This window comes from Mytilus trossulus, chromosome 5, assembly GCF_036588685.1.
Source record: "Mytilus trossulus isolate FHL-02 chromosome 5, PNRI_Mtr1.1.1.hap1, whole genome shotgun sequence".
Classification (NCBI taxonomy): Eukaryota; Metazoa; Mollusca; class Bivalvia; order Mytilida; family Mytilidae; genus Mytilus; species Mytilus trossulus.
This window is the reverse complement of record NC_086377.1, coordinates 59,729,586-59,756,010: the sequence shown is the minus strand read 5'-3', so window position 1 is coordinate 59,756,010 and position 26,425 is coordinate 59,729,586. Positions and strand designations below refer to the sequence as shown.

Here is a 26,425-nt window from a genome sequence, read left to right as displayed (position 1 = left end):
TAACTCACTCTGTGGTTAGCCACGAATTGTGTCCAAGATGAAGTTTGTCCTTAGAATGTTCTCCAGTACTGGTATGACCTTGCAATCTTCAGTTTTAAATACGTGTGAGAGAGGGAAGAGTAGCGACGATTCGATGTATTAACGTTCTTATAAGGTTAAAGGTGAATAATCCTCCTAGACTGGAACACATAAATAGATTAAGAATATAATCAAACGATATATATATAAAACGGAACGGCGTAACAGCATACTCCCCGTCTGATGTCTATCTGATATCACTATTCTATAAACTATTCGCGAATGAATATAAGATCTAGATAGATGAATAAATCCCAATATACATTGAATATATACAGATGAAAAAACACTATTGGTCGTGTGAGAAATATCACGTTTCAACTTACGACATTTCACTATAAAGTTTCCAGAATAGAGTAATTCCACGGAAAACTGGGTTCGGCACAGTTTCTTGTCCTATGATTAAGGATCTTTCCAAAAAGGTTGATGTGATTTGCAGAATGTTCCATAGTTGCTGTTGAAATAGTAGGAACTGTTTATCCAACGTTGTTAGACGGCGACGACGGTTGAAGATGGTCCTCCGGTGGTTATGACAAGAGCTAATACTTGATCCTCTTCCGGTTTGACGAAATGTCACATCTTTTTGAGTATCAGACGAAATTAAGCGTTTCGTCATAACGTTCCATCCTGCTGATCCAGTTGTTCTATCTGTGAAGTGGGGTCCTCTATGTTTGATTTTGTAGTAGTAATGTCCAAGAAAATTTGTTTCTTTGTAATAATGTCCAGATGAGACTACTGGTTCCTTTTCACTGAAATTCAAGTCAGATTTGACAATACTGCCTCCTCCTCGGAGGAGAGGCTGCTTGCTCAAAGGTAGATTGAGATTAGCAATAGGTCCTTCTATCGGAATAGGTTTGTGAATGGTACTGATTTCCTCACCATGAACTGCAGGTCCTGTTGATTTCGGAATGAAAGTTCCTTTATTTATAGATTTTTCTACAGAAGTCAAAGATTTTGCTTTTAGTGATGCGAGTGATGTCCCTTTAGAGGAATTCGTGCGTTTACCAGGCTTGGTACTAGGTCCTGTACATTCAAGGGATTGTACTGAATGCGATTTTGCGACCTTGGAATGCGAAAGAAAGTTTTTGTCGTTATCTCTAGACTGAACAATTGGATTCTTGTATTTGACGGCTATTTCCGGTCTTGAGGCAAGACGTTGTTCTGATTCCGTGATTGAAACGTTAGTTATCTTTATGTTGACTTCAATATGGACAGTTTGCTTGTCAATATATGTATTTCCAATTATGACCCAACCAAGTCTCAACTTTTGGGCAAATGGAGTTCGGGATGGTCCTAGGCGTTGTTCAAGGACGTGGTGTGCCTCTATAAGGTCCCTTCCAATTAGGAGTAAAATTTGACAACGTTCCTTTATTGGTGGAATGCTTCCTCTGAGTTCGGTCAGATGAGGATGATGCATTGGAACTTCAGGAGTAGGAATTTGGTCTCGATTATTTGGAATATTATTATATTCAATTAATGTAGGCAGATCAAATTGTTCGTCACTATGTACAGATTTTATGACGAAATATTTTCCTCTTTTCCCGGAAGTAGCTACTCTGCCGGAGCATGTTGTAAGAGAATAGTTTTTATGTTTTTCCCGAACGTTGAACAGACTGAAGAATTGAGGCGAGGCAAGAGACCGGTTGCTTTGGTCGTCAATAATGGTGTACATCCTGATAATTGTGTCTGTCTTGTCCTTGTGGTACACGTCCACAGGTAATATCTTGGCATAAGATTTCTCGCTCTTATGATCTTTGTAGATTTCTGTGCAGATCGAACTCACAGAGGTGAACTTCGTTTCAGCGGACTATTACTGCTCCCCGCCGTAGGCTTGTCTGGGTGAGCTAAACTGGGAACTTTCAGATTGTTTTGGTATAATGATGTGAAGTGCAGTGGTAGGTCGTTCACTTCCACATTCGTTACAACTGCTACTTGCGTTGCAGTCCCGACTTCTGTGTGTGGTTGACTCACAACACATGTAGCACACATTTTTTTGTCTTAACAGTTCCTTGCGTTCCTCAATTGGTTTGGCTTGGAATGCTCGGCATTCATTCAAGGTATGCTTTGTTTTGTATAGGATACAAAGATCTTGTTGTTGACTGTTGTCTTCAGTTTGCTGTTCAATAGCCGTCTTATGGACGTTGACTTTAGAGTACGTCTGAGATGTGCACCTTGGCGTATAGTCTTTTATATTTGGTGTTACTTTTGAGCCAAAGATGAACCCAGGATCGTTCTTAATGTTGTTAGTTTCCCTGATGAAGGCATAGAATTCTGTGAAAGGTGGGAAGGCAGCTTCATATTTAGACTTGTATCTTGAAGCCCTTGTAATCAACTTTTCTTGGAGTCCGTATGGCAGTTTTTCTACAATAGGATTTTTCCCGGACGAAGAATCGAAATAAGCAAGCAAACATCCCAGCTTGGGATTTTTACTTGTGATATTCTATTTCTGATAGAATGTCGGACAGTTCGTAGAGACGTGCGTTGTCCTTATTCGTTAAGGTAGGGAATTTGGCAAGTTTACTCATGAGAGATGCTTCCAACATTTCCGGAGCACCATACCACTCGTCAAGCCTCTTCCATAATCTCTGTATACCTATGGTAGGATTATTGGCGTTCGACGATTTTATGCTAATGGCGTGTTTAGCAGACTCTGAACCACCGAGCCACTTGATCAGTAAATCGATCTGTTCTGAGTCAGTAACGCATTAGTCACGGTCTTGATGCTTGCTTTCCAAGTATGAAATGATTCTGCCCGATAGTTAAAGCTTGTTAATCGGGAGAAAAGCAGGTCCTTGCGTAAGAGGAATCTAGTTATCTCTGATGTAAGATTGATTTGTTGCTGGTGTGCAACAGGTATCTCTTCTATTATGTCTTGTTTTTTTGTGTGAAACAGCACGGGTGGTAAGCGGATGGTCGTAACTAAAAGTTACGACCATCCGGAGTTGGAAGACAACTCTATGGGGTAAGTTTTTCTTTTTCGATTTTCGTGCACTAAAAGGTTCATTTGAACCAAACCGATTGTTTTGTATATACTATTCGGCAGTCCGGTGATATTAAAACCAAATTTGATGCATTTTAAAACATTCCAATTTTCGTAAAATAGCCATTTAAAAATTCAAGCATGATGGTCGTAACTTTAAATGTGTGATGGTCGTAACTTCTAGTATAGTATTTTGGATGATGGTCGTAACCGACACAAGATGGTCGTAGCTTTGAAAGATGACCGTTACTCGAGTATTTAGACAAACTTTTATAAATGCATTTTAATTGTAAAGGTAATAGACTCAGATGTAATATATGATTTGCTACAAACAATATTAATTGTTACTCTGTAATGATATGCAGAAATTAAGCTAGAGAATTATTAAACATACACATTTCTGATGGATTTCAAACGCTCATCATTTAAATCATCAGTGAAAACTAATCAACTCGCATTAAGTCAAAAAGTATGTTAGGGTTGAGAATTGATATATTTTTTTCTGTACGTTAAGGCATGAAATTTATTAAATGCACGTGTATTCCCTTATATTTGTTTTTAGTGTTTTTTTATTTACGACTTTTTTTTTTATCTGCAATCAAATCGGCAGATGAAATTATTAAACTTACAATTCTGAACAACCATCTTTAAATCATCTATTACAGTTCTTATAAGTATTTGAGTCTTTGAGTCTTTGTTTACTTACTCATTGGCTTTAAATTGTTATTGTCTTATAAACTATTGGCCTTGAAATATTCGTCTTTTGGTCGTTCATGAGGAAAAAGAATCCACAAATGAACTTCTGAGTCAGGGTTGAGTTCAATATCGTAGCTGTTACGTAGTGCTACGTAGATTTTGACTATTGAACATGTAGCTATAAGACTAGTTGTTACATAGATATTGATAGCGGCTACGTAGCTGCTACGATTATGAACTTTACCCAGGATTTTATTACGTGTTGTCGTTATTTTTTATCGATTACATAACGATTATATATTGATGTATATCAATGATGTTTGTTCTAAGTATTGGTACGGAATGAAAACTGAATCCATGGTGTCGCAATGAACATTGCGTTTACATCGAAAGTAGGAATATTGTTGATATATATTTTACACTGCTACATGCACTGAATTTAATACTAGTTTGTAGCCAGGCTTATGCTTGTAGCCATGATAATGTAACAATGACTTAGGTCAAACTAAATGTACTGCGGCAACTATTACATACAAATCCTGGTATGCAGGTTGAAAATCATGTGTAAGTTATATGTTTACATTGTATGAATGGCTACAAGCTACTCATGGACTTCGTCATTGAACATTACTGTGCACCTGATTATCAGCTTGATTTCACCAAACAACAATATGACGTCTAAGCATCCAAGCTAAAAATAAAGCGTATGTTCTTTACCTCAAGTAAGGACCTGCGAATTCGCGAGTATGCTCTAGTCTCGATAACGAACTTCATAACCTATCAATATTTTAGGCTTATTTTGACTCCTTATTAATGCTCTTTGTATATATATGTATCATGCATTCTTAAATTTAAGATTAAAAAAAATCAACTAGTAGGTACATCCTCAAAAAGTTTATGTGTTCAATAGATGCGAATTCCAAAGAAAAAAATCAGGATACTGTTATTTTATGTGATGTCCCTCTCTCCATTTAGTTTTTTTATTATTTGGTGAAAACAACTTCACAAATATATAATATGATACATGATATATTAATTTAACAAAAGACACGTTTAGAACTCTTGGCTGGTTCGGTCCAAGACATTTGAAAAATTTGGAATTTTAAATCGAACTTAATCAAAATTCCCCAAAAACTAATATTTGAAAACTTTTAAAATTTTTGAATTGATAAGTGTTACACGCATTGAAATTGCTTTAGTTTACATTGAATGTAAAAATTAAAAAAAATCTTCAGAAAAACATCATATAAAATACTAGTATTCATATAATAAAAAACATGTTTAAAACTCTTGACTTGCCTTATTCGGTCTAATTTTAAACAGAGTTACGACCATCACGAATTTCCGTTACGACCATCCTTAATATTTTTGTTTTTTTTTTAGTTACGACCATCTTTAATATTTTTGTTTTTTTAGTTACGACCATCATGCTTGAATTTTTGAATGACTATTTTACGGAAAATGGAATGTTTTAATGCATCAAATTTGGTTTTAATATCACAAGACTGTCGAATAGTATGTAAGAGACAGGCGGTTTGATTCAAATGAACCTTTTAGTGCACGAAAATCGGAAAAGAAAAACTTATCCCTAGAGTTGTCTCCCATCTCCGGATGGTCGTAACTAAAAGTTACGACCATCCGCTTACCACCAGTAAAACAGGGATCTCTTCTTTAACGTCTTGTTTTGAGCAAAAGACAGGGATCGCTTCTTTAACACCCTGTTTTTGGTGTTCAGTAGGGCTCTCATCTGAAAGAACTAAATTTTGTATGCCGGTTACTTATCCCAGATTTGGGATTAAGGTAACTTCCGGTGACTTAGTATCTGAAGGTAAGACAGCAGATGTCTGTGACAGCAAGTTCAGTGCCACGGATGGAACGAACGCTGGTGCTTCGTGACTCAGCTCGATCTTAGGAATTTCCTTTTTCTTTTGAGGTCCGTTTACTTCCTTTACAACAGTTGATACAAGAAGTTTATTGACGAAATCTTGCATACGCTGGAGCGGTTCTTCCTTTTCGTCAGGTAAGCTAAACGCTTGGCTGTCATCGTATTACAGGACAAGCTGCAGCTTCTCTCTGTGCTTCAAGAAGGTTAAATCTGGCTTTCAACTCTGCTTTTTCACGGCTTACTCGTACGGCTTCTTGTTGCATTTTCGTGCTGCTTCCTGTTCCAGTTCAATTTGTCTGAACAGGGCTTTTTCTTCTAACAATGCTTCCTGTTGTAGGATAAGGGCATGTTTTTCCACAAAGGCTATTTTAGACTTGGCAGTCTCTGCCTTGGCACGCTTTCTCCGTGCTAGGCTTGACATGTCTGACACGTTAGAGCTACCGCTGTGCGAGGATTTCTTACCCCTTGAGGTCTATGTTTTAGTTGATTTGGTCTTTGTAAGGTCGAGGCGATGCTCGTGTAGTTTTTCCATAACAAGTTCCACTTTGGACAGACGAAAATCCAAAGAGAGTTTACATGCATCAATTTCTTTTTGACTCTCCAATGTTCTGGTCCTTTTCAATAAGTCTAGATATTCATCTGTGAGCCTACGATAATTATTACAGACTTTAACAGTTTGTCCTGGACTGTTAGGAGTTGCTGGAGCTCGTTTAGGGGGGGGGGGGGTTTTGACTTCCAATAACTGAGATTCAATGTTTGTTCAGAGAGCCTCTTGTTCCTGACAGAATTATCACGTTTTTCAGAGAAAACTCATTTTCCTTTTTCCGTGAGGTCACGTACCCGCCTAGCCTCGGGATTTTTATCTGACTGTAGTGTATTAGATGGATTTTCAAATACTTCATGGACATCTCCCCCTGGGGGCTGAATCTCTTATTTTTGTTCCTCATGACTGGGATCCATGTTGACTCAACGTTGTAAGATTGCTGTCGAGTATACACAAGATATGTAGTCCAATGTCAGTGTGAAGGTATGTACGTTGCTACGTTGTCGTTCCATGTCTGGATATGTAAAGACAGGTTGTCGTCATTGTACTGTACGTCAAGGGATAACGCGTACGTGTAGGGCTCAACAGGTAGGTTGCTATGTAGCTGTGGAGTGGCGTTATCTGTGAGACACAACAGGCAAGTTGTAGACTTTTTACTGTAATGGCCTGACCACTAAGTATAACCGACGATTGGGCTCAAGCAGAAAAGACTATCAAGTGCGGATACTTTAATCAAGAGTCAATCTAACAAATGGTAAAAAGTTGAAAATACAAATAAAATACAATTTTACGATGCGTTCTATAAATGTCATTAAAACGAAATGTCAAAAATAATAGATAGCACAGTCCGTTGAATCCGATAAATGTTGTACTTGCAAGAACGGTTAATGTTCAGGTATTTCACGGAGATAAAGTTCAAATATGTAGAAAGCAATTTGAAGGGTTCAAATACAATGTTGTAGAATAAACTCACTTTGTGGTTAGCCACGAATTGGTCCAAGATGACGTTTGTCCTTAGAATGTTCTCCAGTACTGGTATGACCTTGCAATTTTCAGTTTTAGATACGTGTGAGAGAGGGAAGAGTAGCGACGATACGATGTATTAACGTTCTTATAAGGTTAAAGGTGAATAATCCTCCTCGACTCGAACACATAAATAGATTAGGAATATAATCAAACGAACTATATAAATAACGGAACGGCGTAACAGAATGAAGAAGCAAAATTCAAGCAGCACCTGCATACGGGGTATATATCTCCCAATTGATACGATATTCCCGTGCTTGCATTTCCTATCATGATTTTTTTTATAGAGGGTTGTTTCTCACAAAGAAGCTATTAAAACAAGAGTTCAAAAAAGTAAAGTTGAAATCATCCCTTCGTAGATTTTACGGACGCCATCACGAATTAGTTGACCGTTATTGAATAACCGTTTCACAAATGATATCGGATATGTTCCTTACGTCGTAACTACAATCCCCTTCCCTTTGATGAATGTGACCTACCGAATTAGACTATTTACCGAATTTTGTATCAGATAAGCAACACGATGGGTGCCACATGTGGAGCAGGATCTTTTTACCCTTCCAGAGCACCTGAGATCACCCCTAGGTTTTGGTGGGATTCGTGTTGTTAAGTCTTTAGTTTTCTATGTGTCATGTGTACTATTGTTTGTCTGTTTGTCTTTTTTGTTTTCAGCCATGGCGTTGTCAGTTTTTTTTCGATTTATGAGTTCGAGTGTCCCTTTGGTATCTTTCGGCCCTCTTTTATAACAGAAATTCCAGTAAAACGGTGAAAAAGTCAAATAAAGTACAAAATTCCTATTGAAACACATCGAGCTAAGGTATAATATTTTTGAGGTAAAAATTTCTTAGTATATCAAAACATTTAAAATGTTGTACTGAACCGTTAATTTCTTATTATTACTATATAAAGGATAATACTTGTCGACACATACGTGCTGATTACTATGCCTTGGAATGATAAATATTTTGTTTTGCACGATCGTCGTATATGTCTAAATCACTTGCAAAAATGTTCGGTTACTAGAACTTCAATAAAAAGTGTCAGATGAAGTATAAATTATGATCCGCTGGACCAATTTCTATATACGATATTATCATTGGACATTGAAACTCATTTGACTGCGTTCGTTGACTGCTTCTCCCATACATATTTTATTTCGCCCATATGAGGTAGCTAGTGAAACACATAAAGAATGAGCATTTTAATTCGATTTTTAGTGAAACTATATATTTTACACATATTGTACCATGGCGTTTTCAGTTTATTTTCGATTTATGAGTTCGACTGTCCCTCTGGTATCTTTCGTCCCTCTTTTACCGTGTGGAGCATAGAAACCCGGGTTCACGCAATGTGATTGGCCTGTAAACAAATCAACTATTCGCCTTCCAACAACAAGTATCATTCACTTTAAGAAAACAAAGACTTCCGAATATAAACTTGAAATTTTATGTCTTACCATCTTGATTTTCAAAATCGTGAGGGTTTTCTTTGTTAACATATTTCAACAGAGCAAAGTAGTAAAAGTTGCATTGTCTTTTTTTTTTTCATCTAATATAAGATGATCAAATATTTTATCATTTCAACTGCCAACATCTGTTTGTTTAACTGTTTTGGTTTCTGGGGAAAGTTGTAAGCAAAGGTCACAGTCATTCGAAATTCGAAATGATTAGTTGGATAAGTTAATTTTGTTTGATCTGAGCCGGTAGAATGAAAGATCTGTCTTCAATAATAATAACGAACTAATATGATATGTCTTTGATTCCTGCAGCGTCACCTTGAATAAAGACATTTGTTATAGATCTCATATAGTTTAAATGGATAAATATAAAACACATAATATACATACGATATATCCATAAGTGATGATATTTGTTTTTATCAAAACTTGTATATTTATATATGAAAAAACAGGCAATACTGAATTTGTTTTCCTCACACAAACATGAGATTGTGAAAGATAAAAAGAGGAAGAACTTACTGATTGGTAAGCATTTAATAATATGAAGTCTTTGCTTTACTGAATTAGAAGTTCATGTTGGTAAACACAACATTAATTGTTAATAGTAGCATAAAATTTGATGTCATTTGCCTTTTGGAACCACATTTTTCAGTTAAAACAGTCTTTCTACTATTAATTGACACATGCGCATGATTTCAATATGAGAAGTTACATTATTTGTTAATCAATCTCTAATCTTTGAAAATCATAAAGTAATAAAAAAAAAACGTTCTGAGAATGATACATTCATGATACAATCAAATAACTACAGCTTGAAAACAAAACAGGAAAAATTCTCGAAATGTACCATTACTATTTTTAAAACCAGAACGTTTTAATTAATAATTTAGCGCATATCAACATAACACATATATTTATCTATCAAAAGTCAAATGGATAATAACAATGATTTTTCCATAAAAACCTACTAGTCACCATAAAATCTTCAACAATGATACAATACCGATTTACAAAAATGCATTATTTCCATGATGAGCATAATTGTAATCAGTTTTAAAAAATATATATTTAAAATTCACTATTGTGTTAATGATTTATTTGATTTTATCTCTGTTTATGTAGGCAGACTCCTCGAGTTGAATCCTATAAATATTGATATAAAACAACTGCGTTTATTCATTGTTATGTCGGAAATAATTCCTGCTTTGATACTTCAAAAAATCATTTCTGAATTTTGCAATTCGAATAAAACTACTATAGAAGCTCTTCTTGAACAGACAAAACATGAACTTTATCATAAACGAATCAAAACAGCAGCATGTTGTCTCTGCAAAACATCTTCACCTCAGATTAACAGAGTAATTCCCGAAAAGCAATGGGAAGCATTGTTTGAAAATAGTGATCAACTTTGCTCTTGTGAACATAAAAAATGCAGCGAACGTTTCGTTCCAAAAAAGGGGATAGAAACGTCAGATTTAGCAGTGTCAGTGCCGTTGATTGAACATGTACCAAATATTTTGAACTATGTCAGAAGACGCATATGCGATCATGGATTTGACACGTTTCTCATTCATTACCAGCATTCAATTTATCACCTAATGGAGACAAAGAAATGTTGTCAGTGCGACAAGGTTCCTACTGAAAAGTCATTGATTAATAAAACAGAATGGAACAAACTTTTTCTAAAAGAAGACAATAAAAATTGCCAAGAAGGAACTATTGATTGTTGTTGCCAGTTTACAGTAAGGGAAGGAATAAAATACTCAAATTTTGACGAAATGCTCTTATACAATCTTTTTGTTATGTCAGGCCCTATACGTGTCCTTAATAAAACAAGAAATGATCCGTTACTCCACTTTCTAAATTGGACTAAAGACAACAAAACTTTACAAGGATCATTAAAAGAACTATGTAACATAATAGAAGATAGAAAGTTTTGTCGTGGTGTGTCACAATCCATAGCATCCCGTAAAATCTCTCAAGTGAATAAAACGTTAACAGATAAAGTTGAAACTCAGTTGTGGATTAATAAAAACATGCGAAATCAAACGGTTTGTATTTTATTTAATCGAGTTATTCTTTCACTTTTATTGTTAAATACATTAAATAAATGAGAATTTCATGATTGAACTATTCGACACATTTATAGCCTTCAAAACATTGCTACCAATAATTATAATTTGCTTCCATGAACACAAAGCAATTGACGTGGCATCATTTAATGAAAGTAATCATTCAATGTGAAATATTTGTTTATGTGCGTTATGAATGAAATAATGCAACTAATAAAACAAACCATGACAAAATATATTGATGAATGCATGTAAATTCGTCAGATCTAAAATTAAAAAAAACACAATCTAATCGTTAAGAAGGATTTGTAACTTGATATTTCATATTCAATTTATCAACTAACCAACCAATAATCATATTAATAAAGTTGGAGAGACTCACTATGAGTAATAAATAATATGAAAAAAGAAGTAAATCACAAAAATACTGAAAATACTGAAATCTGAGAAAAATTCAATCGTAAAGTCTCCAATCAAATGAAAAAACAAATCAAACGAAATTATCACTTTTGAAATGATCCCTTGTCTGTTTGTATCACCTGTCTTGTATAAGAATTCAAATTGCCCATAGTAAATCTAAGGATTATCAATAGTTCAATTGAAATTTATGCTATATTGGATAACGAATTTGTATTGTTCATCATTATTACACGATCTTATTTATCAAACGATTAAATTGAAAAAAAATTATTCGTATGATTTTCTTTCTAAGATTTCTATTTAATTTGATTATTTCAGATAGGAACCACACCACAATGCCACGTCATTGTTCACGAGCAAGGTATGATATGCTGTTTCATTATGTTACATGGCCATAAATACTTATTCAAAAATCTAAAACGATAGTTTCATGTAAACATGAACAGGTAATTATGGAATGACGGTGATATACATCAAACTGACATATGAATAATTTTCATGCAAATTATGACAAAACAGATATTTCAAATTATATGAAATACAGAAGGAAACAAAAATCCGTCATGTTTTTTCTTATCCTTTCTATTGAAATTCAGAAGACGTTCCATTTCTAAATACAGGGTCTTCACAAGTTTGTTATTTCAGTCAATATACCTTCAAGAACAACTTATGGCTATAAGTTACAGATGCATGGAATAAACTTAACAATGAAGGCATGCTTATAATTTCGAATCCCAAGATGCGCACGAACCATAGTCGGCAGTCCATATTAAAGCAATTCGATAGTTGAATACTTGACAGAGACCCTTACGCTCTTATCTCTCTTGTTGCCAGTTGCTGTTCAAGGTTATATTTCGTGTGCCACACAATTCGACAGCTCGACGTCTGTGACGTAAGATGTCCAACGATAACGTCATTCGATTTATGATGTCATACCATAATCATAACCGTTACACCTAGCACTCATTGATGAAACATATAAGTTAATCCATGTTTGATCTTTAGTCTTTCCTTCAAAAAGATACAGCACTGAGGAGAAGTTTGCATATATCAAACCAATGACGCTTGTTGTCCTTCCGGCAGCAAGAGGGTATATTGATTCTTATAAACTAGTTCACATCTGAAAGCCATTTCATTGAATATATGTAATAAAATGTACTTTGGCTCTGTTGTAGTTAAGACTTTCATAAACCTTTATTGATCTGCCGATCGGGAAAAAAAATGTTTACAAAACTCTTTAAAAAGTTTCGAACGGATTTTATTAATTTTTCCGCATTAGTTTTCGCGTTTTTTTAATGCTAAATTGATCAAAACCGTGCGTAAAATCTGGGTAAGAATCCTAATCAAGCATTTGAAATCATTCGAAAATGCACGAATAGAAATTTTACAGACATTATATATCAGTCATATCATATGTCAGCATAAAGGGTCTGACTACCGGGCATATGATATATGCTATCATCGAGGACTTAGTATCCACCATCACCCTACACCCGATGGTTGTATCATCGAACCATAGAACAAGCTTATGGTTTGATAAACAAGACACCCAGTTGCGATCCAAAATAACTTTATAGTTGGAAGATCAAGTTGAAAAGGATGGAAGAAATCATATTTGCAAATTCATATCTCAAATTTGCCAAATCTTAGTAACTTTGTCGTTATCAAAAAAATTTAAATATTTTTTTTATTGCAGATAATTTCATAAGAAAGATGAATCTTGGGTAAATTTTACGCGTCAAACTATTTACTAGATTTAGCTCTATCAGGAACGCTTAGACATTCACATTTGAAAGCATGGGATGTATGAATTCGTAGTAACGTTATGCGCTTTAAGACCAAAACTAACCTTAGAAAAATAGCCCAAATTATCTAATGTAAATGTTGCGAAGTATTTTGGTGCAAACTAGATAGACTTTCATGACGTATCGATGGTATTTTATGTAAGGAAAATAATGTTGTATTGTATTTAAGGCAAAAATGCTGTATTATATGTACGGAAGTAAATGATTCACAGAGTAGACGTTCGGACTAGGCAGATGCAGTCGGTACATCATTAGCTCTATTATGGCCTAAATCTAAGTCTTTATCTTCAAATTTATCTTCACCATAATGTTGCAATATCTTGTGCATTTTTTACAAGCATTACGTAATGAAATCAACATGTATTTTTGTTTAAGGATAGGCTATGTATAGGTTTTTTTATGACGTTTGTTTCAATACGATATACTATTCTTTGACAGAAAAAAACGAATGTTTCTCAAATTGTTCTTCTTGTTAAAACATTGTTTTGTAAATACAATTCACATTATTAACTGTATTTCTTGCTTTCTCGTGTACTGACATTAATGACTAGAACTAAATTTAACCTTCTGAATTCTTCTTTCAACAATTGATTTTCGAAAATGACAACTTTTAAAACTATCACTCTTTTATTTTTAGATGATTTGCATGTTAAATGTGTACACATCACTCCAGATTTTCCTTTCCCAACTTCTCACAGATCGTAAGTGTGAATATATATTATCTAAAATTCCGGAAAAAAACCATAGCCACACAACATTGAAAACTAAACACAATCGAATGCCTGTTGTAATAAGACCTAAATGTCTATTATTATAACCTTGAGATAAAGGCTATAAGCATACATTTTGTTGAAAGTTTATTTTGTGAATTTCATATCATTTTGTCAACAAAGGAACTTCTATCGCTTGCTATATGTGTCCTCCCGATACCGAAGGTTGTTTTTAGCTCACCTGGCCCAAAGGGCCAAGTGAGGTTTTCTCATCACTTGGCGTCCGGCGTCCGGCGTCCGGCGTCCGGCGTCGTCGTCGTCGTCATTAACTTTTACAAAAATCTTCTCCTCTGAAACTACTGGGCCAAATTAAACCAAACTTGGCCACAATCATCATTGGGGTATCTAGTTTAAACTAGAGGCTCTAAAGAGCCTGTGTCGCTCACCTTGGTCTATGTGAATATTAAACATAGGAAGCAGATGGATTCATGACAAAATTATGTTTTTGGAGATGGTGATATGTTTGTACATCTTACTTTACTGAACATTCTTGCTGCTTACAATTATCACTATCTATAATAAACTTGGTCCAGTAGTTTCTGTGGAAAATGTAACCGGTAGTAAAAATCTACAAGTTTTATGAAAATTGTTAAAAATTAACTGTAAAGGAAAATAACTCCTTAGGGGGTCAATTGACAGCAATAATGTTCAGCAAAGTAAGATTTACAAATAAGTCAACATGACCAAAATGCTCAGTTGACTCCGTTAGGAGTTATAGCCCTTTGAAGTCAATTTTTAACCATTTTCATCAAATTTGTATTTTTTTTTACTAAATTTTCCACTGAAATTACTGGGCTAAGTTTATTATCTATAGAACTAATTGTAAGCAGCAAGAATGTTCAGTAAATTAAGATGTACAAACACATCACCATCATCAACACACAATTTTGTCATGAGTCCATCTGCGACCTTTGTTTAATATTCAAATACACCAAGGTGAGCGACACAGGCTCTTAAGAGCCTCTAGTTTAGATATTTGTATCATCAGAAAACCGTTATATCTTAAATGATAGACAGACTAAAACAAACGCTAATAGTTGTAATGCAAAACTTCCTGCCGCTTGATTAATTCAATGCTAAATTATCGGATTTATAAAAAAATCACAAAATCGAGTTTTATAAACTACGACATTTTTAATTTCCTCCATATCGCTAGTGTTATTGTGTAGTAGTATTGTTTATTTTTCAAATGCAATTCATTTCACGTTCTTGTAGCTGTATTTATATAGGACAACACATTTGCAAGAGATATAATAACTTGTGGATGCTAGTCATTTCATACCTTCATCATTTCTCACATCTGTCATTTCTTACCTCTGTCATTTCTTACCTCAGTTATTAAGTACCGCTGCCGTTTCGTACCGCTTCCATTTTGAACGACAAAAATAGCATTTCTTACGGTTATGGAGAGCCGTGGTGTAGTGGTGTAGTTGTTAGTGCATCGAACTACTAACACGAAGGTTCCTGGTTCGATACCCATTTGGGATGAAAATTTCAGGAACTCAATTTTCGGCTCTCCCTTGACACCATTTGCGAGTATGGTCTTGAGGAAACGATGATAGTCCGTCGGAAGGGGACGATAAATGGCTGACCCGTGTTAAGAGAGAGCCATATCTCTTGCACGTTAAAGACACCCTTGTAGATTTCGAAAAAGAGAAGGCTTCCAAGATCTTCCATAGTGGTCCATAATGAGTGTTTGATTTTTTCTTATATATTTAATATCTACTTTACTGGTCATTTAACAAGATTTTGGATTTAGATAAGTAGGTTAAATATATTAAAAAATATGTTGAGATGATTTTAATACAAAACAAAAATCCCTACATCATAATAAAATTTCTCCAGCAGTGGCAAATTTCTTAATACTTATTTTTAATTTGCATGATATTTATTTACAGAGATAATTCTATAACAATATAATACACTTCGGAGAAATATCTAGGGTTACATGGTTACACCTTTATTGTTTTTCAACTTTAAACATATGAGATTTATTAACCAGCACATGAAAACTTATCTGAAACTGTTTCGTGGTTTTTCAAGTTGTTCCCCAAATACGTCGGGTCTTATTCGCATCACCCCCTGGTTTCAGGGGAGTAAAGATTAACATTTTTTATATTATAAAACACTGAATACATAGGCCATACTATGTATCATTAACAGTCAAGCTCGAACTGGTACCAATTCAGAACCGGCCACTCAGGGTAGACATGAGATGGTCTCAACAGAACTTCCTGCGGTACCGCAGGAAAGTAAAAACCTAATATGATCCGACGTACAATTACGGGCAACGATCATAACCCCTTAATCTTGCCAGATCCCGACATCCTTTTTGACTGTGACGAATGATTTTATTACAAAACAATGAACAATTAGAATCGAGTAATTAAAATAAATGCTGCATGATTTTTATCCAATAAAGTCAAAAGTTAAATGCATCTAGGCGAAGAACTAATACCAGGTATTGGTAATTCCATTTTCACACTGAATGTGTCTAAATATTTAGATAAAGGTGGTAGCCATTCATGAAAATTAGCATTGACATAATAATTATAGTTCTCGAACGTATCATTCAGCTAGTAAATCCATCGGCTTGATTGTCTCCTCTGTTTTGTCCAAAAAGTTATGAATCCGGCATGTTCTGGTCATTCTGAAAAGATAAATAAAACAGCAGCAGACACAAGAATTGTTATTAGATGGCAGATTGGAAGGGGAGGTGGGTGGGTTTTTGAAACTTTTACATATCTACAAGATTGGCTAGTGCAATGTAATGCTGACGAGTCATGTGACGTTGATTGGCGGGAAACAAGAACCGGATCCGAATGAGGCAATAATCATTTCTCTTTAATTAAATTGGTTTATCTTATAAAAGCGATAAACCGTATTAATCACAGAATCCATTTTTAGGCAAAAACATAACAAACAAATAACTATTGTGGAAATAACGGCCACAGTTCACTTAGAATGACGAGGTCTGACATGATTACAGAATGCCGACATGCTAGTTTTAACTGACAAATCTGTGCACCATTGGTAGCAATGGATGCTCAAGTTCCTCCAGGTTAAATTCTAAAGAGAACGAGGGTTATGATCCCCAAATACGTCGGGTCTTATTCGCATCACCCCCTGGTTTCAGGGGAGTAAAGATTAACATTTTTTATATTATAAAACACTGAATACATAGGCCATACTATGTATCATTAACAGTCAAGCTCGAACTGGTACCAATTCAGAACCGGCCACTCAGGGTAGACATGAGATGGTCTCAACAGAACTTCCTGCGGTACCGCAGGAAAGTAAAAACCTAATATGATCCGACGTACAATTACGGGAAACGATCATAACCCCTTAATCTTGCCACTTGAGTGTGTCTATACACACTCACCAGAACCCCCCCCCCCCCCCTTCCTACAACCTTAAGGTCCATTTAGGTGAACTAGCTAAGAAGGCATTATTCTTTGTTAATATGTTTATATCTTAGACAATCATAGTTTTCCTTTTGTAATAGCTTTGTTATAAAGGTGCTGTTTTTGAAGATATCACTTCTTTCGTTGTATTATCCATGTTATATATATATATATATATTTATCATCATAAAACGCATTGTTTTAGCAGTAATACATCCACTGATAAACCGATCATGAATTACCAATGGGTTTACTAAAAGAGTTATCTCGCCTTAACCGGCTTAGTTGAACAAAATGTATTCTAAAGCACATATGTTTGGAACTTGTTAAATATTTCTAAGAGATATAATGCGATAAATCAGGAAGTTTCTTCATAAAAATAAACAGCATAATCAATAAAACTGAACATCTGTGTATACATTCGGAGATTTGGGTAATAACTAGATTGATTGGTCACTGCAAAAGTACAATGCAAGATGGTGGTATGCCATGAATCTACTCAATTGCTTTGTTAATCTGTAATATGCACTAATATTAGTTTTCCATTTTCAATTTTATTATCCTCTACAAAGTTTACGAAAATACATTACCTGTATATATAATAAGTGCTATCCTAGGCAATCATATCAATCAAAACATAGAAAGTACCACATATCCTGTACTAACATGACTAAAATTGGCAATCACATGCATTCCTAGTAGTACTTAATATTCGGATACAGCTAAGCAGTATGTGCCGCTTTTTGGAAAGTTCAAACTTGAATAGTTTTACGTCGAATATATTTTGTGACCTAAAAGAACTAGGCGTTTCCTGTACTAAATTGGCTATACCCCATGCATTCCTAGTAGTACTTAAAAATTCGAATACATGTTTTTGGAAAGTTCTATCTTGAATAGTTTTGCGTCGAATATATTTTGTGACCTAAAAGAACGAGGTGCTAAGGTAAAATTCCATGGTATTACTTTAAGTAATGGATAGTTGATTTATTCCGACTAGAATTAAAAAGATTGTGTCCATCAGCTTCTAGATAAGAATGCTAAATGTTCCCTTTGATAGAAGGAAATAGATCAAGAGTATTTGAAATAAATTTAAAAATTCATCGAGTTTCCCATCTGGATAATATGCGTGTTCGTTTGTAAAAGTCCATTACAGTAACTTATATACCGCATATTTGTTTTGTTTCTAAAAATAGATGTGGGGAAGCCCATAGTTCGTGCCGACATGTAAAATAAATATGATAGTAAAATACAAACGTATTAAAACATCAATGTTCACATATCTGAGTTAGATAAGACAATCAAAAATAATCTAAACAATACATGAACATGTATCATGTGTATATATACAATAACATTATCGCACTTCAAAGTATAGAGGATGTAGTGTACCATGCTCTGTCTGCTGCTTCGTGAGTTATAAAGTAGTTTGATAATTGTGTGAATAGTGCACATAATTCTCTTATTTTCTCTTAAGTTGACTTGTTGGTAAACTAATTGTCCTGTCCATGAGCATAAGTAAGCTATTTGAAACCTATACAGACTATTGCTTGTATAACTATATTTGCTTGTATCACTATATGAACTATATTTACGCAAGTCAGAAAATTTAGGGTCGGGCTTGGTATGTAGGATTCAACAACGTAAACATGAGCTCTGCAAATCTCTCACAAGTTCAACTGACGTGATATTTCATATCAAAATCAAATATCAAATTTAATATAAGCATATTTTACAACAGGAACACATGCATAATGTAAATAGCTAGGCAAACATGCAAAAATTAAAACAAGCAAGCTAACAAGAAAATAAACGCAAATTGAAAAGTATAAATATATACATGTAACTGAGAAGCTCCCTCGTGTAAATAGAATTGGTATGATTCATTTAGACAACTCTTCACAGTAGAACAAACGGCAAATAAAATAATAACAAAAAGTCATTTTACTGCCTTCAACAATGAGCAGAGCCCATGCCACATTAACTATAATTATTAGTAGTCACTTTTTTGCCTTCATTTATGAGCAGAGCCCATGCCACATTAACTATAATTAGTCATTTTTCTGCCTTCATTTATGAGCAGGGCCCATATACTGCATTAATATCAACAAGTCAGTGTACTGCCGTCAACAATGAGCAGAGCCCAAGTCGCATCAATAACATTTAGTCACTTTTCTGCCTACAACAATGAGCAGTGCCCATACTGCATTAAATTAAACGAAGTCATTGTACTGCATTCAACAATGAGCAGAGCCCATGATACTGCATTAAAGAGTAATTAAAAAACAAAAAGAAAAATGTTAAACAAGTCAAACGAGAAAACAGTAGGCATAATTTATGTACATTTTTTTTTTATATAGTAATGCCGATTTAAGTGTATCAAACAGTTTAGGAAATATTTAAGACTGTACATGTTCAAAGGATTTCCACTTGTAAATATTTTAATCTAAGCCATCGACTCTGATGGATTTAATCTAAAACTATCGCGTCATCCGCCACAAAATTTCTAGTGTATTTCATCTATTACACGTCAGCTGAGCCATCTAACACATAGTGTAAAATTGTGTATAATAGTGGTAGAAAAGTAAAGTAAATAAAGATGAGGAATTTGCACTTATTGCCCTCGTGTGTATCTTGTGTGTAATAAGGTGCGTCTTCAAAACGACTGCATGGTTATATAATTTATGTACATTAATGCAGACATGTAAAAAAGGCCACGAATTAAATATATGACATCAAATTATAATAATAAATAATCCTTTCAGTAATCTTATCTTATCACCATCAGATTATCTTATTCCTAATGAGATAAATATCAATTAGAATAATTATACACCACAAAACATCCACTTTTTTTTTTTTTTTTTTTTTTTTATATATATAAGTTCAACATACCGAGGTTAAAGCTTGACGAAATCTGCAAACCGCTGGAAACAGGTAGTGAATTCTTTGGATCAGTGGTTTTCCTTCTTTTAAATCGTGTTTTCCTTACAAGTGCATCTTGTGCTGTGTGGAATTCTAAACGGGGGCTCCTGGTGTGAAGATTTTGTTCTGCCATTAAATTGATCACCGGTCAATGAGCCACTGACAAATTGGAAGCTGTCCCTGTCATTCGAGCATTGTATAACTCTTATGGCGAAGATACATTATTAAATTGTTCTAATAATCTCACAAACATAAACATGTCGAAAGAAGCTGGATGTGTTCCTCGTGTTGATGACTCGGTTGATGGCATCGGATCGTGTGGTGACAGTTCGGTTTACCTTTTAATATCGTCGTTTGCTGACCCTTGCAAATGCATATCCTTTCTTGGAGAATTGTCTTGTCTCTACGATAGTTTCATTTCAAAATATTAGAATATGATATGCGGATGTCAAAGATATTTTACGATTGCATTTTTTGAAACTTTTACATATCTACAAGATTGGCTAGTGCAATGTAATGCTGACGAGTCATGTGACGTTGATTGGCGGGAAACAAGAACCGGATCCGAATGAGGCAATAATCATTTCTCTTTAATTAAATTGGTTTATCTTATAAAAGCGATAAACCGTATTATCTGAAACTGTTTCGTGGTTTTTCAAGTTGTTTTTTGTCAGGAAGTGCAGTAAAAAGAGACAACAGCTAAAAACACTCCACAAGCATGTCACGAATTAAAAATGTGCGACCTTATTGTACTAATTTAGGAACTTGCTACCAGTTTATGTATATATAGGTATTTTTCGAGGTACGAAACAGCATACATTTAAATGTTCCATGAGGAAGGAAAGTGAATACATATAGCATGTGTAAATATTACATAAATTACGAAGTTACAAAAATATAAATACTTCACCATGTACGGAATGGTCAAGGTACGAAATGGTTAAGAAAAGGAAATGAAACGATTGGATGGGGTTGTTCTATATGGTTAGGGTACGAAATGTTTATAATTCCATTGAAATATTTTCGAAATGATCAAGGTAGGATTTTCATAGTTAAGTTATGTTGACAAATAGTTATCAAAGATACCACGATTAAAATTTAGAACGGCAGACGCGCGTTTCGTCTACATTAGACTCATCAGTGACGTTCATATCAAAATTTGTATAAAGCCAAACAAGTACAAACTTTAAGAGCATAAAGAATAAAAAAAAGTTGTGCCAAATACGGTGCCTTGGATAAGAAAATCCTTATTTTTTTTTCGAAAAATTCAAAATTTTGTAAACAGGAAATTTATAAAAATTACCACATTTATTTATTGATATTCATGTCAACACCGAAGTGTTAACTACTGGGCTGGTGATACCATCGGGGACGAAACGTCTACCAGCCGTGGAATCGACCCAGTGGTGTAAATAGTTATCAAAGGTACTAGGATTATAATTTTAATACGTCAGACGCGCGTTTCGTCTACATTAGACTCATCAATGACGCTTAGATCAAAATATTTATTAAGCCAAACAAGAACAAAAATGAAGAGCATTGAGGATCCAAAATTCCAAAAAGTTGTGCCAAATACTGCTTAGGTTATCTATGCCTTGGATAAGAAAATCCTTCTATCCTGGTGATACCCTCGGGGGCGTAACGTCCACCAGCAGTGGCATAGACCCAGTGGTGTAAATAGTTAACCGAAACATAAATGATAGTTATATATAACAATGATAAGCATTAACTAACCAAAACTGTGTAAAAATATATATCAACCATACAACATAACTGCCTTAAAAGTATAAACAAAACAAAAATTACCAAAGACGCTTTCCAAATAAATTTGTGTAGATAAAAGTAAATTGGCAATAAACATGTCATATAGTTGTTTTTTCTTTGATAGTAAACGATTCACAAATCTTACAACGGAAGAAAACAACTTCTTACTAGTTGTTCATGGACTTACGAAAATAGCATATCCAGTAATTAAACAGGAATTTAACGACTGTTCTGAAGAAGATTTAGAGAAAGTTCGTCGTGCATTTAATGACCACCAAAAAGAAAATGAAACTACAACAAATAAGAAGAGGGTATGCCTCACACAGGACCAAAGAATTCAACTTAATTCAGAAAGTGAGCTTTTTTTTTATCTTTAAATCACAATGCAATTGTCATTACTTGATACATGTCGTCTTTGTATTTCCTGCTAGTCTGTGTTTGACACTTCGAGACAGATATTGCCCTTAAAGAGCAATGTTCTTTGTTTTTTTTCTTATATCAATTATCATCACAACTTTAATATATGTATACAACTTTTAATTTGATACAAATGTTGATATTTATTGAAAGTACAGCTACATAATTTGTTTTTCTGTTATGTAAGCTTTCATAGGCAGTTTGAAACTGTAAACAATCAGATATTCACCAAGAAAATACATGTTTTGAACATAAAACTTTTTTGCGGACTTTCTGTTTTCAATTTCACACAAAGTTCGGTATTTTGTGTTTTTACTTTTTACTATAATTAACCAAACATATACTGAACGACTTTAGAAACGCAAACACGCATTCTGTTGATTTTTTTTACCAAATCTTGTTTGATTCTCTTACAACTACTTTTCATCCTTATCATACTTTAATCAAAATCTGACTTACCTGTGGTTATTGAACATACCGAATTTTTGATGTCGCACGAATTTCTCAAAGCGACATGTTGAACCCATGAAAGATTGTTTCAGGTTTTTTTTTTTGTTATTTGAAACAGTTCTTAAATCCCTTGCCTCACTTAAATCAGTTTGAAAATGTTGCATCTCCATTTTGCCAAGACTGAGAAATAAAAAACTGAATTAGCCCTTAAGAATACTGCAAACATGAAGACTAAATGTGCTGCAACCATTATTATACTGTATGACTTCAGAAACTCGTCTTACTGTTCTTCCGACAACGATACAAGTAGACAAGATTTGTTGCTAGCCATCAAAAAACAGATCAACGTGTAGTGACAATGAAACGTCAACAGAATTTGATTACGCAACGTCATTTGCCAGACAAGTTTACGGCCGCAACGTCAACTGCTAATAAAATTGCTGAGTGCCATTGAGTACAGATTCATGCCATAAATGTTTCCTATCAACTGAATTGTCAAAGAATTGACCGAAGGAAAATCATCTTTACAGCCCTCAAGTTCCAACCGCATAATTGCCAAAATCAATTAATGAGTTGAACAAATGCAAAATCAATAGGCGTAAAACAGAACCCAATACATGTCAGACAGAATTCGTTGACCTTTCTGACAATCATTTTGCCGTTTGTAACAGACAGTCGTCGTTTTTGACAGTGACACATTCATTCTAAAATAACACAAAAAGAATCTAGTGTTGCGTTTCTAAAGTCGGTCAGTATATAACGAATCACAACTTACTATTTACAGATGTTACAATATTTCTTGAGGTGGCTACACATTTGTAGAAATCTAGTACGTTTTACATGCAAGCATTATTGCAAAGTAACAGATCATTTAAGTAAAGACAACGGAGATTTTAACCTCAGAAATCAAAAGTATGAGATGATTTCGTTCTTAAAACATTTGTTATACATGAAAGACAAGAATGATATTATTTCATTCTCAACTTAATTAAGAAACTGAACATTAACCAAAAGTTATTTTCGTGGTTTTCATGTTTTCTGAGATGACAAAATTGATATAAGGAAAATTCTCATTATTAGAGAATTAGGTGATTTAAAGAATTTAAAAAATTTGTGAAAACATTTTAATTCATTTTGATAATTTTTCTAAAAGTTATATGCAGTAAATGAATGGAGATATTGTGTTTCCATGGTTGTTAAGTATATATTACACGCAACATGAAATGAAAAAAAGTAATATTAGTTCATTTTGTTTTATCTGTACAGAGGAACAAATAACAGATTTGAAACTGATGATTTACATTTTAAAACAAATAAACGACGAAAAGGAGTATGGTGATCAATTAGACGCTATCGATAACATTAGGAGAGAAATCGTGCAGAGCAGCAGTGGAATTTTGAAAAAAGATGATCTCAAAGACAAAATGAAACGTTTAAAAAAGGTTTGTCTAAAATAATGTACCTGTACAAAATAAATAAATAATAAAGATTTGTTCTCAGGAGCACTAGTAATACTATAATAACATACAAATTGTGTTTGCTGTAATATTGATTGCGATTAAAACTTCATATATCTGTAACGCACATGGAATGTTTGAATAGTAATCAATACATAAATTAGATAAAAAGAGAACTTAAGTTAAAGAGAGAATAATTTGTATTGACATGACGATCACATAGTAAAGTTTACATCCCTTTTTCTTGGTATATTCCTGAAATATGAATGTTCATTTTTCTCGAGCACCACGCTGATTTGAAGCGGACTGTGAAGTGCACTCTACAATTAAACGACTTAATCAAATGATAAAAACATGAATAACTGGAAGATTTCATAGTGGAATTATTTTGTAGTATGCAATTGCTATCGACATTTGTTTGTACTTTATTTGATTTATATAGACGCATAATAGTAATTGCATGCCTAATCTTGTTTATCAATTTAGAACAAATAAAGAAAGTTACGTTTTAAGATGATTACAGGAGTTTCAAAAACAGCGGAGCAAAACCATATGAAAATTTGGCAAAATTACAAAACTGCATAATGATGAGTAGAAGTTTTTAAATAGCAACAGTGTTAGTGTCCACTTGTTATATCTTGAGTTTTTTTTAATTAAAATCCATTTGTGATAAAAAAAAAAAAAAAAAAAAAACGTTTACAGTGTTTTTATATCAAACTGACGCACGTACAATCTTTTATTTTTAAAACACTATACAATGCTGTTATCATTTCAGGCAGTATTGCATTTGGGAGGAGAAAAGTTTAAGAAAAAGTTGTCATGTCTTCTTCGTATTGAAAATACACTAGTGAGTAAAAGAGACGCTATAGTTTAAGAAGGACATTAAAACTTAGAAAGTCAAAAATAAACGTTAAAAGACAAGGACAAACAGACAAACAAAAGTACACATCATAGAAAACTAAAGACTAGCAACACAATTTTGGCACAGTTCGGGTTTCCATATGACATACAAATATCTAAGTGACATGTTTTGGTCATCTGACGAATTTTCAATAATAAACAAATGTCGATGGCAGGTTCTTTATAACCATCTGAGTTAAATTCAAACAGAAAGAGCAATGATGTATTTTATAACTCTCTAACAATTCAAATAAAAGTAATGATGTTCCAAATAAGGACCATTTTTAAAAGAATCCCAATCTGTCATTTTCCTACATAAAGGGCACACTACGAACATTGTTATAAACAAGCAGGTAACAACAAGTCATAAACTTGCTTGCATAAACTATAATTAAGATATACTACACAGAATGCAATATCAAACTTCTTATTGTTTAACTGCATTTTGTTCTTGTAAAACATCCATTACTGCGAAAACATTTTGTAATAGTTGTATATCTGACAGAGGTGATTCGGTTATCATTTAGTAAAAAAGTTTACAAAACATTTTCACTGTCTCTTTTCAGAATGAATCAGACACTATATGATAATTTAATAATATTGATCAAGTGACTGTTGACACGAGGACATATGAACGTATTCTGAGAAATATCCATTCACCAAAGGTTATAAAAATAACACTAGAAGAGGGTTGCGTTGAATTATGTGTTACTTAATGATATAAAGTTGTTTACAATACTGACAGTATATCATAGAATGCATTTGTAGAAATGAGTTGTATTGTATTGTCGAATTTGGCAATGCTCAATGTTTTGATTGAATAAAAAAGAAAACAAAGAAATTAAATTTCGTAATGGTAAGTTATTATTTCTTACGTTAAGAAAAAAAATGGAAAACATCACGTCTAATAATTCCATGCGTTCGAAGCGCTTTTCTGGATTTACCTTCATCAGGAATATTCAAAGCCAAACATTTATCTAAAGTCAACTTTGCCTGAGGGAGTTGAAACTTTAGTTTTTTAATAATTTATAAACGGATAATTTTAGAAAAGTTTGTTTTTTCATGTCAGTACCGATTTTTGTACATAAATAGTGTAAGTGATTTTCCGACTGTCGAGACATCAAGATTCTTAAATTCAATTATTTACCACATACATCTACAATACCATGATCATCGTTAAATCGGGGATATTATCAGATTTGTTTTCGAAATAAAACAAGGATTAGGAATATTCTTAAAACACCTTGATCATAGCAGGTCATAGCATGTCATTTGTTTCAATGTATTAACATGTATATTGCAGCCCTATTACTTGTACATGTAGGTAGGTCATGTATCAATTGCTTAATCTTGACGTTGAAGCCAATGTTTAC

General features: G+C 33.8%; 1 protein-coding gene across 1 annotated transcript in view; it reads left to right on the top strand.

The window, feature by feature from the left end:
• Positions 1-25,795, top strand: part of LOC134719763 (uncharacterized) — a 28,729-nt gene extending 2,934 nt beyond the window's left edge. Inside the window, exons 3-10 of the mRNA XM_063582723.1 lie at positions 9,121-9,193; positions 9,791-10,719; positions 11,479-11,521; positions 13,603-13,666; positions 21,953-22,182; positions 23,962-24,137; positions 24,928-24,999; positions 25,619-25,795. Coding sequence (XP_063438793.1) covers positions 9,121-9,193; positions 9,791-10,719; positions 11,479-11,521; positions 13,603-13,666; positions 21,953-22,182; positions 23,962-24,137; positions 24,928-24,999; positions 25,619-25,639 — 1,608 coding nt within the window. The 3' untranslated portion in view covers positions 25,640-25,795. The remainder of the gene's footprint in view (positions 1-9,120; positions 9,194-9,790; positions 10,720-11,478; positions 11,522-13,602; positions 13,667-21,952; positions 22,183-23,961; positions 24,138-24,927; positions 25,000-25,618) is intronic.
• Positions 25,796-26,425: the final 630 nt, after the last annotated feature.